The 18,335-nt window shown below is 49.2% G+C and overlaps 1 protein-coding gene across 1 annotated transcript in view; it reads left to right on the forward strand.

Annotated features, from left to right (window-relative positions):
- The window catches only part of PSMD3 (proteasome 26S subunit, non-ATPase 3), a 19,381-nt gene extending 8,891 nt beyond the window's left edge, over positions 1-10,490 (forward strand). Inside the window, exons 5-12 of the mRNA XM_017497105.2 lie at positions 810-1,000; positions 1,160-1,263; positions 6,869-6,983; positions 7,087-7,206; positions 7,340-7,443; positions 8,435-8,590; positions 9,859-9,909; positions 10,036-10,490. Coding sequence (XP_017352594.1) covers positions 810-1,000; positions 1,160-1,263; positions 6,869-6,983; positions 7,087-7,206; positions 7,340-7,443; positions 8,435-8,590; positions 9,859-9,909; positions 10,036-10,113 — 919 coding nt within the window. The 3' untranslated portion in view covers positions 10,114-10,490. The remainder of the gene's footprint in view (positions 1-809; positions 1,001-1,159; positions 1,264-6,868; positions 6,984-7,086; positions 7,207-7,339; positions 7,444-8,434; positions 8,591-9,858; positions 9,910-10,035) is intronic.
- The last annotated feature ends 7,845 nt before the right edge of the window (positions 10,491-18,335 follow it).

Below are 18,335 nucleotides of genomic sequence, written 5' to 3' on the forward strand. Positions count from 1 at the left end.
TTTTTTTTGAGATGGAGTCTTGCTCTGTTGCCAGGCTGGAGTGCAGTGGCACGATCTCGGCTCACTATAGCCTCTGTCCCCCAGGGTTCAAGTGATTCTCCTGCCCCAGCCTCCCAAGTAGCTGGGATTACATGCGCACGCCACCATGCCTGGCTAATTTTTTTTGTATTTTTAGTAGAGATGGGGTTTCACCATGTTGGCCAGGATGGTCTCGATCTTGGCCAAGCCATTTAAAAGCACAGCTCACCTTTCTCACCTCCTGCATTCCCCATTGCAGTTTCCCTGACTTCACAGCCATCCCGTCTTCTGCCGCACTGCACGACGTCCTTTCTCATGCTCATCGTCTCCCCAGAGGACAGGACTTTTTCCTTTTCACCCACCCGGAACAGTGCTACACACCTTAGGCAGTCGATAGTTAAATATTCAGTGAATAACCAGAAAAGCAATTTGTATAACTTTTTTTTTTTTTTGAGACAGACTCTCACTCTCTCGTCAGGCTGGAGTGCAGTGGCGCGATCTCAGCTCACTGTAACCTCTGCCTCCTAGGTTCAAGTGATTCTCGTGCCACTACACCTAGCCAGTTTTTGTATTTTTAATAGAGATGGGGTTTCACCATGTTAGCCAGGATGGTCTCAATCTCCTGACCTCGCGATCCACCCGCCTTGGCCTCCCAAAGTGCTGGGATTACAGGTGTGAGCCACCGCGCCTGGCCAACTTTTTTAAGGAATTGAGAGAGAGTGAAGGGTCAGAGCCAGTTCAAAGAGTTGTGATTTGAAGGCTTTGACATCTTTTTTCTTTCCTCCTTGAAGCTTCTTGCATGCTCGGCTCCGGACAGCAACACTTCGGCATGATACAGATGGTCAGGCCACCCTGCTGAACCTCCTGCTACGGAATTACTTACACTACAGCTTGTACGACCAGGCTGAGAAGCTGGTGTCCAAGTCTGTGTTCCCTGAACAGGCCAACAACAATGAGTGGGCCAGGTACCTCTACTACACAGGTGAGCAGAGGGGCCCAACCCACAACTCAGGTGTCTCAGGCCTGCTTGGTGCAAATTTTCCAAGGGGTGGTACATAAGAGGGCCATTTGGCACTCTGGCTTGCCCTGGGGGTTGGATGACACCATTCTGTTGACCAAGTCTGCTTTCCTCCACTCCCAGGGCGAATCAAAGCCATCCAGCTGGAGTACTCAGAGGCCCGGAGAACGATGACCAATGCCCTTCGCAAGGCCCCTCAGCACACAGCTGTCGGCTTCAAACAGACGGTAAGCCATAGCCACCCTTTGCCTCTTTTTTTTAAATTGAGATGATGTCTCACTATGTTGCTCAGGCTGGTCTTGAACTCCTGGGCTCAATCACTCCTCTGACCTCTGTCTCCCTAAGTGCTGGGAATGCAAGTGTGAGCCACCATGTTTGCAAAAGGTTGCTTCACATCTATTTGTGGGTATCAAGAAGCCGACACTACCCGCACCTCTGGCAGTTGGTGTTCAGTGTTCTCCTTGCAGCTAGGTTTAGATTATTCCTGATTCCCCAGCACTTCTGACAGTCATTCCAGGCAGGGACCTAGATTGCCTTGATTAAAAACCCTGGGTTCTTACCTGGTCCTTCATGTTCACATTTGGAAACTGTATTGTCTGTGGCCTAGGAACCCAGAATAGCTCCATAAGCTGACTGGCTCAGTAAAGATAAAACTTGGTCACTTAAGAGCTGGCAGTCACCAAGTATTTTTTTAAGCATCAAGCTTGGTATTAGGTACCGTAAAGAATAGGAAGGGAGGATAATAAGTGATCTTTCTCTCTTTCTTTCGCTTTTTTGAGATGGAGTCTCCCAGGCTGGAGTGCAGTGATGCAGTCTTGGCTCCCTGCAACCTCCACCTCCTGAGTTCAAGCAATTCTCCTGCCTCAGTCGCCTGAGTAGCTGCGCAGGTGCCTGCCACCACACCCAACTAATTTTTGTTTTTTGTTTTTTTGTGGGTTTTTTTTTTTTTTTTTTTTTTTTTTTTTTTTTTTTTTTTTTTTTTTTTTTTTTTTTTTTTTTTTTTTTTTTTTTTTTTTTTTTTTTTTTTTTTTTTTTTTTTTTTGACAGAATCTTACTCCAATGCCCAGGCTGGAGTGCAGTGGCATGATCATGGCTCACTGCAGCCTCAACTTTCAGGGCTTAGATGATTCTCCTATCTCAGCCTCCCAAGTAGCTGGGACTACAGGCGTGCACCATCACACCTGGCTAATTTTTTGTAGAGACAGAGTTTTGCCATGTTGCCCAGGCTGATCTCCAACTCCTGGGCTCAAGGGATCCACCCACCTGGGCCTCCCAAAGTGCTGGGATTTCAGATGTGACCACCGCATCCTACCAATATATGGTATTTCTTTTTTTCTTTCTTTCTTTTTTTTTTTTTTTGAGACTTTGCTCTGTCACCCAGGCCGGAGTGCAATGACACAATCTCGGCTCACTGTAACCTCCACCTCCAGGGTTCAAGTGATTCTCCTGCCTCAGCCCCCCAAGTAGCTGGGATTACAGGCATGCGCCACCATGTCTGGCTAATTTTGTATTTTTAGTAGAGATGGGGTTTCACTTTGTTGGTCAGGCTGGTCTCAAACTCCTGCCCTCAGATGATCTGCCTGCCTTGGCCTCCCAAAGTGCTAGGATTACAGGCTTGAGCCATCGTGCCCAGCTGGTATCTCTTTCATTCTTTTTTTTTTTTTTTTGAGACAGAGTCTTGCTCTGTCACCCAGGCTGGAGTGCAGTGGCATGATCTCAGCTCACTGCTTCCTGGGTTCAAGCAGTTCTCCTGCCTCAGCCTCCCGAGTAACTTGGATTGCAGAGGCATGCTACCACGCCCAGCTGATTTTTGTAATTTTAGTAGAGACAGGGTTTCACCATGTTGGCCAGGCTGGTCTTGAACTCCTGACCTCATGATCTGCCTGCCTCAGCCTCCCAAAGTACTGGGATTACAGGCATGAGCCACCATGCCTGGTGAGGTATTTCTTATTACAGTATTTCAAATAGATAAAAAATGTTGACTCAAAAAGCTTGAAGGGTATATGTGAAATCAAAGCCCAGTCGCCAGGATGTAGACCCAGTCTTCCCAAATTCAAACCTTAGCTCTTACCTTCACACAATGTCCACCTCCATAGTGCCTTGACAGGGAACGGGAAATATGTACATTCATTAGGTCAATGCAGTGGGAGATTTATTTCTGTTCAGAAGTTCAGAGAAAGTCAGATTTGTTTTTGATCAAATAATTAAAGAGAAAGGGTCTTAAAGAAAAAGTTGGCTGGATACAGTGGCTCACACCTGTAATCCCAACACTTGGAAGGCCAAGGCCAGAGGATTGCTTGAGACCAACCTGAGCAATATATGGAGACACCATCTCTGCAAACATAAAAAACCTAGCTGGGTGTAATGGCATGCACCTATAGTTCCAGCTACTTGGGAGGCTGAGGTGCAAGGATCACTTGGGCCCAGGAGGTTGAGGCTGCAGTAAGCCATTTTCGTGTCACTACACTGCAGCCTGGGCAACAGAGCAAGACTCTGTCTCGAAAAAAGAGAAACGTGGCCGGGCACAGTGGCTAATCCCAGCACTTTGGGAGGCCGAGGCAGGTGGATCACGAGGTCAAGAGATCAAGACCAGGCCGGGCGCGGTGGCTCACACCTGTAATCCTAGCACTTTGGGAGGCCGAGGTGGGTGGATCACCTGAGGTCAGGAGTTCAGGACCAACCTGGCCATCAGGGTGAAACCCCATCTTTAAAAAATAAAAAGAGATCGAGACCATCCTGTCCAACATGGCGAAACCCCCACTCTACTAAAAATACAAAGATTAGCCGGGTGTGGTAGCGCCCACCTGTAGTCCCAGCTACTCAGGAGGCTGAAGCAGGAGAATCACTTGAACCTGGGTAGTGGAGGTTGCTGTGAGCTGAGATTGAGCCACTGCATTCCAGCCTGGCAACAGAGCAAGACTCCATCTCAAAAGAAAAAAGAAACATTAAAATTGAACTGGCCTTTGAAAGATGGTTAGGATTTTTACAAAAAGTAAAGGCTTTTCAGACACATGGTACATGAGCAAAATGTTAGATTGCTTACAATATAAGATACACTAAAGCTTCTTTTAAAAATCACTAAAAATCCAAGTAATTAACATATAAAATGTGTCATGTACCCCAGGAGGGGCTTTCAGGCAGTGTTATTAAATGAGATTTTACTATGGACATGGAAGCTTTCCATTTCCTGTGGTGGAGCCCAGTGGCAAGAAGGCATAGAGAGAGCTGGAAGAGAGGCCAGGGCACTTTTGGTGAGGGAGACCAGGGAGAGAGAAGGCGGGAGTGAAGGCATGTTTGGGAGAAAGCCTGCGACCAGCCCTCTGCCCTCACACACCCCTGCCGCACCCCTGTCGCCATCCCAGCTTACGGAATCACCTGGGGGTCTGATGAAGCTGTAGGTTCCTATTCAGAGAGTCTGTGTTCCTAACGGGCCCTGGGTGATGCCAGTGCTGCTGGTGCACAGAGCGCACTGAGGAGGGCGGTGCCGGCTCATCCCTTCAGGGCTCAGGCCAGCTGGCGTTCGTTCCTGAAACTGCCTTGTCTCCTAGAAATTCGAATGTCTCTCCACCCATTCTTACCCTCCCTGTCTTTACTTAATGCCAGCTTCGCTACCTGTGTTTACCATCCCACTCCTTCCTCTCTCTTCCGGCTTTGGCTCATCACCTGTTTGCTTCAGTCTCCGGGCAGAAAGCCACCAGCCCTGCTGCTTCTCCTCTCAAGCGGCCATTCCTGTCCCCCTTAGCTCCCTCCCCAACAGCACAGGGGACAGCTTCTTCCCTCCAGCGTTCTCTCTGCTCCCCCTCACCACCCGGCCTCAGCAGAGCACTCTGAGAGCTTCTCTGTCGATAGTGAAACCCTTATTCTCTCCTTGAGCGTCCTTGTTTGCTTTCCCAGCTTCTGCTGTCGCCTGCATGTTGCTCTTCAGCCGATACACTGCTAACTCCGTTACTCTGCTGGGGCTGCCACCTCAAGGTCCCACAGACTTGGTGGCTTAAACAACCAAGATGTATTTCATCACAATTCTGGAGGCTCTAAGTCCAAGAGCAAGTGTCGGCACGATTGGTTTCTTCTGAGGGCCTCTCTCATTTGCTTGTAGATGGCCGTCTCCTGGTGTTTTCACATGGTCTTCTCTCTGTGCGTGTCTGTGTCCTGCTCTTGTCATAGGAGGACAATAGTCATATAGGATTAGGGCCCACCCTAATCCTCATTTTACCGTAATTACCTCTAAAGGCCCTATGTCCAAATACAGTCCCAATCTGAGGTCCTGGAGTTTAGGTCTATAACACGGACTTGAGGGACACAGTTTAGCCTATAACACTGCCTCTGACCTCTCTTGCGAACATCAGGCCTACAGATCCAGCTCTCCCTCCCACCCCCCGTATCTCTCTATACAGCGTTTCCCAAACAAACCCCCCCGGCTCCCTTCCCAGTCCTTCCTCCTGCTGTCCCAATCCAGATCAGGTCCTTGGGATCCTCCGACTCTCCCTCACCCCCTTCCCGTCACTGGGTCATCTGTTGAACTGTCTGCACGTCTTCTATGTTTGCCTGTTCCTTGGTGTTGCTGGTGCTGTGGTTCCAGCTGCTAACATTTCCGGACACTTCTGCCTGGTCATCTTCCTCTCCACCAGCCCAGCTTACACTCCCTTGCCTTACTAAGCAGGGCTCCAGCTCTCTCCATCCCCTGCCTGGGAAGCTTCCACTGCTCCCCACTGCTGCAGAGTATCAAACGGTCTCGTGAGGTAGACAGGCTGGGTATTGTTATTGTTATTTGCTAGTTTCAGAGATGAGGAAACCAAGGACCCAGTTGCTCAGTGTTTACTAGCTAGACACCAGGTGTTCTATGTGCCAACTTCACACTGCTCAGCCTGGCATTCAGAATGGCAATGGCATGTCCCCAGACCGTGGTCCCAACTGTCCATTTCCTAACAGCTCCCCAGGCACCCATACTTCTCTGCCTCTTTTTCGCTCTGTACCCTTGACCTTCCTCCTTTTTCTACTTTGTCAGAATCCTTGAGGCACTTCAAAAATAACTATTTCCAGGGATTTCCCCTCACACTTGGGTTACTCCAAGGGACAGGGCAGCCTCATGGGTGCCTGTGGAGGGGTGAAGGGTCCGCCTGGCCGTGGATGTGATCACACACTCCTGTTGTAACCCCTGCTTCCCCCGACACTTGCTGCCCCGCGATTTAGCTGCCTTGTGTTCTGTGCCTCCCATTTGCTGGTAAGACCCTGAGTCAGCAGGCGTCCTTGGTTTCCTCATCTCTAAAACTAGCAAATAACTATGGTCCCTCCACCACAGTTGCGTGGTGCTGGATCCACAGTTGGCACCACTCGGAAATACCTCAGTGCTGTGGAGGAAGACAGGCCGGGTTTCCAGCCAGCCTTCTATGTCTGTATACTCTGCTCTTCAGTGAGGCCAGGCCCCTTCCGGCGCATCTGCCTCTACCCAGATAACGAATTCTACCCACTGATCCCCTCCTCTCCTCCAGCAACAGTCCGCCTCTCTAGTGAGCATCTGACTGACACCCATTCCATTCCCCAGGCCTATGAGGCCTGGTCCCTTGCATTGCTGAGCCACAGCACCCACCCATCTGGCCTTAGAGCGCTGTCATTTCAGAGCAGAGTGTGCACGGGGTGGTCAGGTGAAATGCAGCTGAGGGCTCTGCGACCAAAGGCAGAGCTTGGATCCCATGCCTTCCTCCTCTCTCTCAGCCTAAACAGTGCTCCCTTTCCCTGTTTCCCACTGTATCTGGCAGAATTTTGGCCACATTTCATTTTCTCCTTCCACCCATGGGGCTCCCTGCCCACTGTGTCCCCTGTCACTCCATCCAGGTGCACAAGCTTCTCATCGTGGTGGAGCTGTTGCTGGGGGAGATCCCTGACCGGCTGCAGTTCCGTCAGCCCTCCCTCAAGCGTTCACTCATGCCCTATTTCCTTCTGACTCAAGGTAAGGCTTCCCCACCCCAGAGCCTGCTAGGCCCCTTTCACTGGGGCCTTTTCCGTGCCCATGCTGGTTTGCATCATCCAGTCCACTCCTGTTCTCCCTGCAGCTGTCAGGACAGGAAACCTAGCCAAGTTCAACCAGGTCCTGGATCAGTTTGGGGAGAAGTTTCAAGCAGATGGGACCTACACCCTAATTATCCGGCTGCGGCACAACGTGATTAAGACAGGTGTGGATCAGGATCTGAGGGGCTGTCAGAGGAGCAGAAGCCAGGCTGGGGCAAACCCAGTGGCTATCTGTGGGCAAGTGAAGGACCTGTGCCCACCCTGCCCTACCCACCCCATCGCTTCTTCCTCTCCCAGGTGTGCGCATGATCAGCCTCTCCTATTCCCGAATCTCCTTGGCCGACATCGCCCAGAAGCTACAGTTGGATAGCCCCGAAGATGCAGAGTTCATTGTTGCCAAGGTGGGGCTGGTTCAGGAACCACAGGGACCAGGTTGTCACTTTCCTGCCAATTTCAGGAGGCAGGAGTGGGAGGAGTTTGGCCAAGGAGGGGAATAGGTAAAGCAATGGCTTAGTCTTTTCAGGGAGTGCCCGTCATTTGCAGTGAAGCCAAGAAGTTGCCAGAGGGAGAATGGATGTGCGTGTGAGTGTAGTTGTGTGCACATGTTGAGTTTATGATAGTGCCTGTGAGTGTGAGAATATAAGGCAGGCAGAGGAATGGGATGGAACAAGATGTTCTGTGGCTTAGAAGATGGGTGTGCTGCGCCAGGCACAGTGGCTCATGCCTGTAATCCTAGCACTTTGGGAGGCCGTGGGGGGCAGATCACCTGAGGTCAGGAGTTTGAGACCGGCCTGACCAACTTCGCAAAAGCCTGTCTCTACTAAAAATAAAAAAATGAGGCCGGGCACGGTGGCTCAAGCCTGTAATCCCAGCACTTTGGGAGGCCGAGGCGGGTGGATCACGAGGTCAAGAGATCGAGACCATCCTGGTCAACATGGTGAAACCCCGTCTCTACTAAAAATACAAAACATTAGCTGGGCATGGTGGCGCGTGCCTGTAATCCCAGAGACTCAGGAGGCTGAGGCAGGAGAATTGCCTGAACCCAGGAGGCGGAGGTTGCGGTGAGCCGAGATCGCGCCATTGCACTCCAGCCTGGGTAACAAGAGCGAAACTCCATCTCAAAAAAAAAAAATAAATAAAAAAAATAAAAATAAAAATAAAAAAATGAGCCAGGCATGGTGGCAGGTGCCCGTAATCCCAGCTACTCAGAAGGCTGAGGCAGGAGAACCTGGGAGGGTTGCTTGAACCCAGGAGGTGGAGGTTGCAGTGAGCCGAGATCACGCCACTGCACTGTCCTGCCTGGGTGACAGAATGAGACTCTGTTTCAAAAAAAAAAAAAAAAAAAAAGATGGGCATGCTGGTGACCTTTCTTTCCTCTTTGGGGACCTGCAGGCCATCCGGGATGGTGTCATTGAGGCCAGCATCAATCATGAGAAGGGCTATGTCCAATCCAAGGAGATGATTGACATCTATTCCACCCGAGAGCCCCAGCTGGCCTTCCACCAGCGCATTTCCTTCTGCCTAGATATCCACAACATGTCTGTCAAGGTGAGAAGCCCGTGGCTGCAGAGTCACACCTGGCAGCAGCACGCCCCTCCCTCCACATTTATGGATTCCTCAGAGAAGACTGGCTTGGTTTGTGGCCCAGGTCCCAGCCTGTCGCTGTAAAATCACTGAGCTGCAGCACAGGGGGCCCAGAATGGGGAGGGGACTTGGCCACAGTTCCACAGCTCGTTGCCCTCTCCTGTCTGTGTAAGGGATTTGGTCACCACGGAGGACCAAGCAGGGATTCAGAGGGCAGGGCTCTACATTTGGTTCCAAATTTGAGTCATTTAACTTCTCAGAACTCTATTTCTCCATCTCTGAAGCTGATAGGGAGGTGTTACCTGTCTTGCTTGCTTCACAGGGTTGGTAAGATTAAATGAAGTCCCTGTATTGAGGCACTTAACAAAGTGTAAATTGTAAAAAAGATGGGACTGGGCTGGGGGTGGGGGGGATGTGGCTCACATCTGTAATCCCAGCACTTTCAGAGTCCGAGGCAGTTAGATCACCTGAGGGCCAGAGTTCGAGACTAGCCTGGCCAACATGGTGAAACCCCGTTTCTACTAAAAATACAAAAAATTAGCAGGGCGTGGTGGCATGCGTCTATAATCCCAGCTACTCGGGAGGCTGAAGCAGGAGAATCGCTTAAACCCCGGGAGGCGGAGGTTGCAGTGAGCCCAGATCGTGCCATTGCACTCCAGCCTGGGCAACAAGAGCAAAACTCTGTCAAAAAAAAAAAAAAGATGGCACTGGAATCTAGCTCCACGAAAGGGTGAGCCCTCATCCTCAGGCACTGAGTTTGGTGCTGTTACTATTTGGTTGCCATGTTTTCTTCCAGTCTTCTCCCAGGAAACTGGGGATATTGCTGCCTTGCTTAAAATCCAGCTAAGCCCTTCTTCACGTGATATGCAAGGCCCCTTGTGACCTGGTCCCTAACGTCTCGCCTGCCCTCCCGCTCCTGCCCCAGCAGCCAGCAGTCAACCCCACTGAGTACAGGCCTGGCCTCTCCCCATTCCCACACCCCCTGTGTTCCTCCTTTTCCTCCTCCCTGCCCAGTCAAGAGTGTTGGTCGTTTATTCCTCTCTTTTCAGCATTTCCCACAGGGCACTGTAATAATTCCTTTGATGCCTAGCCCCCCACTAGACTAACCGGAGAGGGCCCGCCGCTTCCTGCCAGGTGTTGGCTCACAGGGGACGCAGGGAGTGCAGGTTGCACAAATGCCTCCCCTGCTTCCTTCCCTCCCTTACCTCGCTCTTCTCTCTGCTATGCCCCAGGCCATGAGGTTTCCTCCTAAATCCTACAACAAGGACTTGGAGTCTGCAGAGGTAAGCTCTCTGCTTTCTGGGTGAGACTGAAAGGTCAAATTTCCACACAGAAGGGGAGGCGGGGAAGTGTCTGGAAGGGCTGGGAGCTGCTCTGAAGCTTTGGCCTCACCCTGCCTCTCTCCCCAGGAACGGCGTGAGCGAGAACAGCAGGACTTGGAGTTTGCCAAGGAGATGGCAGAAGATGATGATGACAGCTTCCCTTGAGCTGGGGGGCTGGGGAGGGGTCAGGTGAATGGGGACAGGCTCTTTCCCCCTCGGGGGTCACCTGCCCAGGGCACTGTCCCCATTTTCCCACACACAGCTCATAGGCTACATTCGTGCAGGGGGTGGGGGTGCTGGGAGCCAGCCACCCCCATCTCCCCCGGTGCCCCTCCCCAGCCGGTAACTGATTGCACAGTGGGCAGGAGGGTGGGCAGGCGACCTCCCCGGGCAGGGTCCTGGCTAGTGGTGTGGGAGGAGGAGGAGGAAAGGATAGCCCTGTGCTCCTCTAGGGAGCAGGGGCCTAGAACTGGGATGTCTTGGCTTGTATGTTTTTTGAAGCTTCTATTATGATTTTTAAACAATAAAAAGTTCTCCAAAGCATCTTGTGTATCAGTTACTAGACTTCACTGCAATATTGGCAGCCTTGGATTTTGGTTTTTTGGCCTTAGAGCACTAGCCCTAGGTGTGTAGTAATCTGAAGGCCTGATGGGTCTGCAGAGGGGGAGGTACCCAGGGGAGGATGGAGGGGCCCTGAGGTGGAGTCGGGGGCCTCGGTTTACTCTGTTTCGTACCTGTGTGGTTCTCAAATACTGGCAGATCACCACATCTCTCAGGCTCCTTCCCCACATCTGCCATAAGATTAGTCAGTGAACTGGTTCTTAAAAATAGGAATCCAGGCCAGGCATGGTGGCTCACACCTGTAATCCCAACACTTTGGGAGGCTGAGGCGGGCAGATCAAGGTCAAGAGATAGAGACCATCCTGGCCAACATGGTGAAACCCTGTCTCTACTAAAAATAGAAAAATTAGCTGGACATGGTGGTGCATGTCTGTAGTCCCAGCTGTTTGGGAGACTGAGGCAGGAGAATCGCTTGAACCCCAGAAGCAGAGGTTGCAATGAGCCGAGATTGAGCCATTGCAGTCCAGCCTGGGTGACAGAGTGAGACTCCATCTATAAATAAATAAATAAATGTTGAGTGTGTTCTCACTGCGCACACACCATCCATTCCCTGTCTCCCTCTCCTAGAGTCTCTCCATGGCCTGAAACACAAAATAATACTGTAATTAAGCCTATTAATAACCCTCCAATGGCCTCTTAAGTTTTGGCCAGGCATGGTGACTCATGCCTGTTATCCCAGCACTTTGGGAGGCCAAGGCTGGTGGATTCCTTGAGCTCAGGAGTTCGAGATCAGCCTGGGCAACACAGTGAAACCCCATCTGTACAAAAAATACAAAAATTAGCTCAGCATGGTGGCACACATCTGTAGTCCCAGCTACTTGGGAGCTTGAGGTAGGAGGATCCCTTGAGCCTGGGAGGTGGAGGCAGAGGGGACAGTGAGCTGAGATCCTACCACTGCACTCCAACCTGGGTAAGAGTGAGACCCAGTCTCAAAACAAAAAACAGAAAAAGGGAAAAAGAATCACGTCTTTCACTTTAAATCAAAAAGTCAAAATGATTATGCTTAGTGAGAAAGGTATGTTGAAAACAGAGAGGCCAAAAGCCAGGCCTCCTGCACCAAACGGGTAGCCAAGTTATGAAGGAGTTCTTGAAGGAAATTAAAAGCGCATGCTTCAGGCTGGGTGCAGTGGCTCATGGGAGGCAGAGGCAAGTGGATCACTTGAGAGTGAGAGTTCGAGACCAGCCTTGCCAACATGGTGAAATCCCATTTCTATTAAAAATACAAAATATTAGCTGGGCTTGGTGGCACGTGCCTATAATCCCAGCTACTCTGGAGGCTGAGGCAGGAGAATCGCTTGAACAGGGGAGGTGGAGGTTGCAGTGGGCCGAGATCATAACACTGCACTCCAGCCTGGGTGACAGAGTGAAATTCCACCTCAAAAAAAAAAAAATAAAAATAATAATAAAGTGCTGCTTCAGTGGACACATGGATATGAAAACAGAACGGCCTTATTGCTGATAGGGAGAAAGTTTCAGTCTGGAAAGATCAAACCTGCTACAACATTCCTTTAAGCCAAAACCGAGTCCGGAGCAAGGCCCTCACTCTTCAATCCTGTGAAGGTAGAAAGGTGAGAAAGTTGCGGAAGAAAGGTTAGAAGCTAACAGAGGTTGGTTTGTGAGGTTGAAAGAAGCCGTCTCCGTGCCACACAAGTGCAAGGTGAAGCAGCAACTGCTGATGGAGAAGCTGCAGCAGGTTATCCGTCCAGATCTAGCTCAGGTCACTGATGAAGGCAGCTACCCTCAACAACAGACCTTCAGTGTAGAAAAAGAGCCTTCTATTGGAAGAAGATGCCACCTAGGACTTTCATAGCTAGCCAGGAGAAGCCAATCCCTGGCTTCAAAGCCTCAAAGGAGAGGCTCTTAGGGCTAGTGGAGCTGGCGACTTTAGTTGAAGCCAATGCTCATTTACCATTCAGAAAATCCTAGGGCTCTTGCTAACAATGATAAATCTACTCTGCCTGTGCTCTATAGATGGAACAACAAAGCCTGGATGGCAGTACATCTGTTTCCAGCATGGTTTACTGAACATTTTTTTTTTTTTTTTTTTTTTTTTTTTTTATTGTTTTTTTTTTTTTTTTTTTTTTGAGACAGAGTCTTGCTCTGTCACCCAGGCTGGAGTGCAGTGGCGCCATCTTGGCTCACCTCAACCTCCACATCCAGGTTCAAGCGATTCTCCTGCCTCGGCCTCCCTAATAGCTGCAATTACAGGTGCACACCACCACACCCAGCTAATTTCTTGTGTTTTTAGAAGAGATGGGGTTTCACCATGTTGATCAGGCTGGTCTCAAACTCCTGACCTTAGGTGATCTGCCTGCATTGGCCTCCCAAAGTGCTGAGATTATAGGCGTGAGGTTTACTGAACATTTTAAACCACTGTTGAGACGGACTGCTCAGGAAAAAAAAAAAAAAAAAGATTTCTTTCAAAGTTATTACCGCTCACTGACGATGCAACTGATCACCCAAGACCTCTAATGGAGGAGTACCAGGGAAATAATGCTGTTTTCATGCCTGCTAACACATCCATTCAGCAGCCCATGGATGAAATAATTTCAACTTTCAAGTCTTATTTAAGAAATACATTTTGTAAGGTTATATCTGCCATAGTGAGTCCCCTGATGGATCTGGGTAAACTGAAAACCTAGAGAGCATTCATCATTCTAGATGCCATCAAGAATATTCATGATTAGGGCCAGATGTGGTGGCTCATGCCCATAATCCCAGCACTTTGGAAGGCCGAGGCAGGTGGATCACCTGAGGTCAGGAGTTTGAGACCAAGCTGGCCAACATGGTGAAACTCCATCTTCACTTAAAAAAAAAAATTTGTTGGGCATGGTAGCACACTCATGTAATCACAGCTACCCGGGAGGCTGAGGCATGAGAATCACTTAAATTGAATCCAGGAGGCAGAGGTTGCAATGAGCCAAGATCGTGCCATTGCACTCCAGCCTGGGTGGCAGAGTGAGACTCTGTCTCACAAAACCAAGAATATTCACGATTAGGCCTGAAATGGTGGCTCACACCTATCATCTCAGCACTTTTGGAGGCTGAGGCAAGAAGATCACTTGAGCCCAGGAGACCAAGACCAGCCTGGATAACAAAGTGAGACCTTTTCTATACCAAAAAAAAATTAGGTTGAGCGCAGTGGCTCACGCCTGTAATTCCAGCACTCTGGGAGGATGAGGCAGGTGGATCACTTAAGGTCAGGAGATCAAGACCAGCCTGGCCAACATGGTGAAACCCCATCTCTACTAAAAATACAAAAATTAGCCGGGTATGGTGGCGAGTGCCTGTAATCCCAGCTACTTGGAAGGCTGAGGCATGAGAATAACTTGAACCCAAGAGGGGGAGGTTGCAGTTAGCCAACATCACTGCACTCCAGCCTGGGCAACAGAGTAAAACAGTGTCTCAAAAAAAAAAAAATAGCTGAGTGTGATGGTTCGTGCCTGTGGTCCCAGCTACACAGGAGGCTGAGGCAGGAGGATCAGTTGAGCCCAAGAGGTTGAGGCTGCAGTGAGCCATATTCACACCACTGCATTCAGCCTGGGCAACAGAGGGAGAACCTGTCTCAAAAAGAAAATACAGCTCTCTGGTCCATGCCTCCAAGATGACATGTGATTTGTGGGAGGAGGTCAAAATATTAACATTAATGGGAGTTTGGAAGAAGTTGATTCCAGCCTTCATGGATGACTTTGAGGGGCTGAAGACATACTTCAATGGAGAAAGAAACTGCAGATGCAGAAACAGCAAAAGAACCAGAATTAGAAGTGGAGCCTGAGGCCAGGCATGGTGGCTCACACCTGCAATCCCAGCACTTTGGGAGGCCAGGGCAGGAGGATAACTTGAGCTCAGAAGTTCCAAACCAATCTGGGTAACATAGCAAGACCTCATCTCTACCGAAAAAAAAAAAAAAAAAAAAGTGGAGCCTGAAGATGGGACTTTTGCTGTCACCTCATGATAATATTTGAACAGATGAGGAGTTGCTTCTCTTGGATGAGCAAAGAAAGTGGTTTCTTGAGATGGAATCTACTCCTGGTGGAGATGCTGTGAACATCGCTGAAACGGCAACAAAGATGTAGGATATTACGTACACTTCGTTCATAAAACAGCAGCAGTTTGAGAGAATTGACTCCAGTTTTTGTTGGTTTGTTTGTTTTTTGAGATAGAGCCTTGCTCTGTTGCCTAGGCTGGAATGTAATGGCGAGATCTCAGCTCACTGTAACCTCTGCCTCCTGGGTTCCAGTGACTCTCCTGCCTCAGCCTCCCCAGTAGCTGGGATTACAGGTGCCCACTGCCACATCCGGCTAATTTTTGTATTTTTAGTAGAGACAGGGTTTCACCATGTTGGCCAGGGTGGTCTTGAACTCCTGACTTCAGGTGATCCACCCACCTCAGCCTCCCAAAGTTCTGGAATTACAGGTGTGAGCCACTGCTCCTGGCCAGGATTAACTCCAATTTTGAAAGAAGTTCTACTGTGGGTAAAACAATGTCAAACAACATCGCATACTACAGAGAAGCCTTTCTAAAAATGAAGAGTCGGCCGGATGTGGTGGCTCATGCCTGTAATCCCAGCACTTTGGGAAGCCGAGGTGGGTGGATCACCTGAGGTCAGGAGTTTGAGACCAGCCTGGCCAACATGGTGAAACCCCATCTCTACAAGAATACAAAAATCAGCCAAGCATGATGGCAGGTACCTGTAATCCCAGCTACTAGGGAGGCTGAGGTAGGAGAATCGCTTGAACCCAGGAGGCGGAGGTTACAGTGAGCCAAGATCATGCCATTGCACTCCAGCCTCGGCAACAGGGTGAGACTTTTTTTTTAAGACTTCATCTTAAAAAAAAAAAAGTAAAGAAAGAAAAAAGAAAAGAGTCAATCGATGCAGAAAACTTCATTATTTTCTTATTTTAAGAAACTGTTCTCTCCTGAAGGCTTAGGAAAAATAAAAACAAACATAAAAAAAAAAATAGAAATTGCTATAATCACCCTAACCTTCAGCAACCACCACTCTGACCAGTCAGTGGCCATCAACACGAGGCAAGACCTCCACTAGCAAAAAGACTAGGACTTGCTGAAGGCACAGATGATTGCTAGAATTTTTAGCAAGAAAGTATTTTTAAATTAAAGTATGTACATTTCTTGCTGAAAATGTCTCTTTGAGGAGGAAAAAAGAAAAAAGAAAAAAAGAAAAAATAAAGTATGTACATGGATATGTTTTGAAACATAATGTTATTGCACACTTAATAGACTACAGTATAGCGTAAGCATAATTTTTTTTTTTGAGACAGGCTCCCACTCTGTTGTCCAGGCTGGAGTGCAGTGGCACCATCACAGCTCACTGTAGCCTTGACCTCCCTGGGCTGTGATCCTGTCACCTCAGCCCCCCAAGTAGCTGGGACTATAGGTGAGTGCCACCATGCCCAGATAATTTTTGTATTTTTTTGTAGAGATGGGATCTCGCTATATTGCCCAGGCTGGTCTTGAGCTTCTGGGCTCAGGTGATCTGCCCGCCTCAGCCTCCCAAAGCACTGGGATTACAGGCATGAGCCACCATGCCCAGCCTATATAGTGTAAACACAAATTTGTTTGTTTGTGTGTGTGTGTGTGTGTGTGTGCATGTTTTTTTTTTTAGAGACGGGATCTCACTATGTTGCCCAGGCTGGAGTGCAGTGGCTATTCACAGGTGCGATCCCACTACTGATCAGCACGGGAGTTTTGACGTGCTCTGTTTCCGACCTGGGCCGGTTCACCCCTCCTTAGGCAACCTGGTAGTCCCCACTCCCGGGAGGTCACCATATTGATGCCGATATTAGTGCAGACACCCGATCGGCATAGTGCACTACAGCCCAGAACTCCTGGGCTCAAGAGATCCTCCAGCCTCAGCCTCCCGAGTAACTGGGACTACAGACTCACACCACCACATCCGGCAGGTTTTTCTGTTGTTTGTTTTTGGTTTTTTGTTTTGTTTTTGAGATGGAATCTCCCTCTGTCGCCCAGGCTGGAGTGCAGTGGCACCATTTCCGCTCATTACAACCTCCGCCTCCCAGGTTCAAGCGATTCTCCTGCCTCAGCCCTCAGCCTCCTGAATAGCTGGGACTACAGGTGCACGCATCACCCAACTAATTTTTGTATTTTTAGTAGAGACGGGGTTTCACCATGTTGGCCAGGATGGTCTTGATCTCTTGACCTCATGATCTGCCCGCCTCATCCTCCCAAAGTGCTGGGATTACACGTGTGAGTCACCCACTGCGCCTGGCGTGTGTAAACATAACTTTTATATGCACTGGGAAACCTGCACCTCTGTGACACCCTTTATCGTGGTGGTCTGGAACTGAACTTGCAATATCTCCGAGGTCTGCCTGTACTCCTCATTTCCATTAAACAAGGGTTTTGGCCTGGCCCTGCTCTGGCCCCTGATCATACTCCAGCCCTGGTCACAATATTTGGCATCCCCTCCTGCCCTTCACCTTCTGCTATCTCTCAGTATGATGAAATTCTTAAAGTTGACTGCAAAACAGCCCTTCTGTGCTTCCCAAGCCCACCCCTCAGTCTCTGTAGCAGATGCTTTGATCCTAGCATCCAGATTCTTCATTTGTTTTTAGGACTCCAACCCTTTCCCCATTTTATCCTTTGATTTCGCAAACCAATCCCAAAACCTTCCCAAAGATCTTTGATTTCCTTTCAGGAAGGATGAGGTGGGAGGACCACAGTTACGCACCTCCTCTGTGTCCTTTTAGGATGTGAGGACAGGTTCAGGTGGATTCAATGAGCCCTGCAATTGAACCCAGGCTGACCTGAGACAAAGTTAATTCTCCTTCTCTCAGGCTGTGCTGCCTTCTTCCGGCCTCAGCCTGGGTGTATTATTCAGGATTCTCTAGAGGAACAGAACTAATAAGATAGTTGTATATATAAAGGGAAGTTTAAGGAGTATTGACTCACATAATAGCCTGTCTGCGAGCTGAGGAGCAAGGAAGCCAGTCCGAGTCCCAAAATCTCAAAAGTCGGGAAGCTGACGGTGAAGCTTTCAGTCTAGGTTCAAAGGTCCAAGAGTCCTAAAGGTGAAGAACCTGGAGTCTGACGTTCAAGGGCAGGAAGCATCCAGCCAGGAGAAAGATGGAGGCCAGAAGACTCAGCCAGTCTGGTCTTTCTCCAGCTTTTTCTTCTGCCTGTGCTGGCAGCTGATTAGATTGTGCTCACCTGCATTGAGGTCCGCCTTTCCCAGTCCTCTGACTCCAATGTTAATCTCCTTTGGCAACACCTGCGCAGACACATCCAGGAGAAACACTTTGCCTCCTTCAATCAAATCAAGTTGACCCTCAGTATTAACCATCACTCTGGGATTCTGTTATCCCATCTATCTTCATTTGTCTTTGGGTATCCATGCAGCAGTCCTTCTGGCCCTTGACAGACTTCCATGATTTCAAAAGCCACTTTTCTTGCATGTGTGATCAGGAGACATACACAGGGCAAGCACAGCTGCCTGAGCCCCTTTTCAACTTGTTTAATGTTTGTAGCTGTAATGAGCGTTCTTCCTGAGGAGCCCAGCCTCACATGAGGTTATAAATCTTCAATCTTGATTGTAAGTAACTGGAGAGAGTTTATCACTCTCTTGCAGAGAGCTGGGGTCATTTGCCATGATTTTCTGGTTCTGTGGGCCATTTTTCTGTCTACTGACTGTCTGGAGGCTTCTTCATCCACTGTCTGGATGAATCCTGTTGATGTGGGTTTTCCTAAAGAAACTCAGAGTCACCTTTTTTTTTTTTTTTTTTTTT

Source organism: Cebus imitator, unplaced genomic scaffold (assembly GCF_001604975.1).
Source record: "Cebus imitator isolate Cc_AM_T3 unplaced genomic scaffold, Cebus_imitator-1.0 Scaffold228, whole genome shotgun sequence".
Taxonomy (NCBI): Eukaryota; Metazoa; Chordata; class Mammalia; order Primates; family Cebidae; genus Cebus; species Cebus imitator.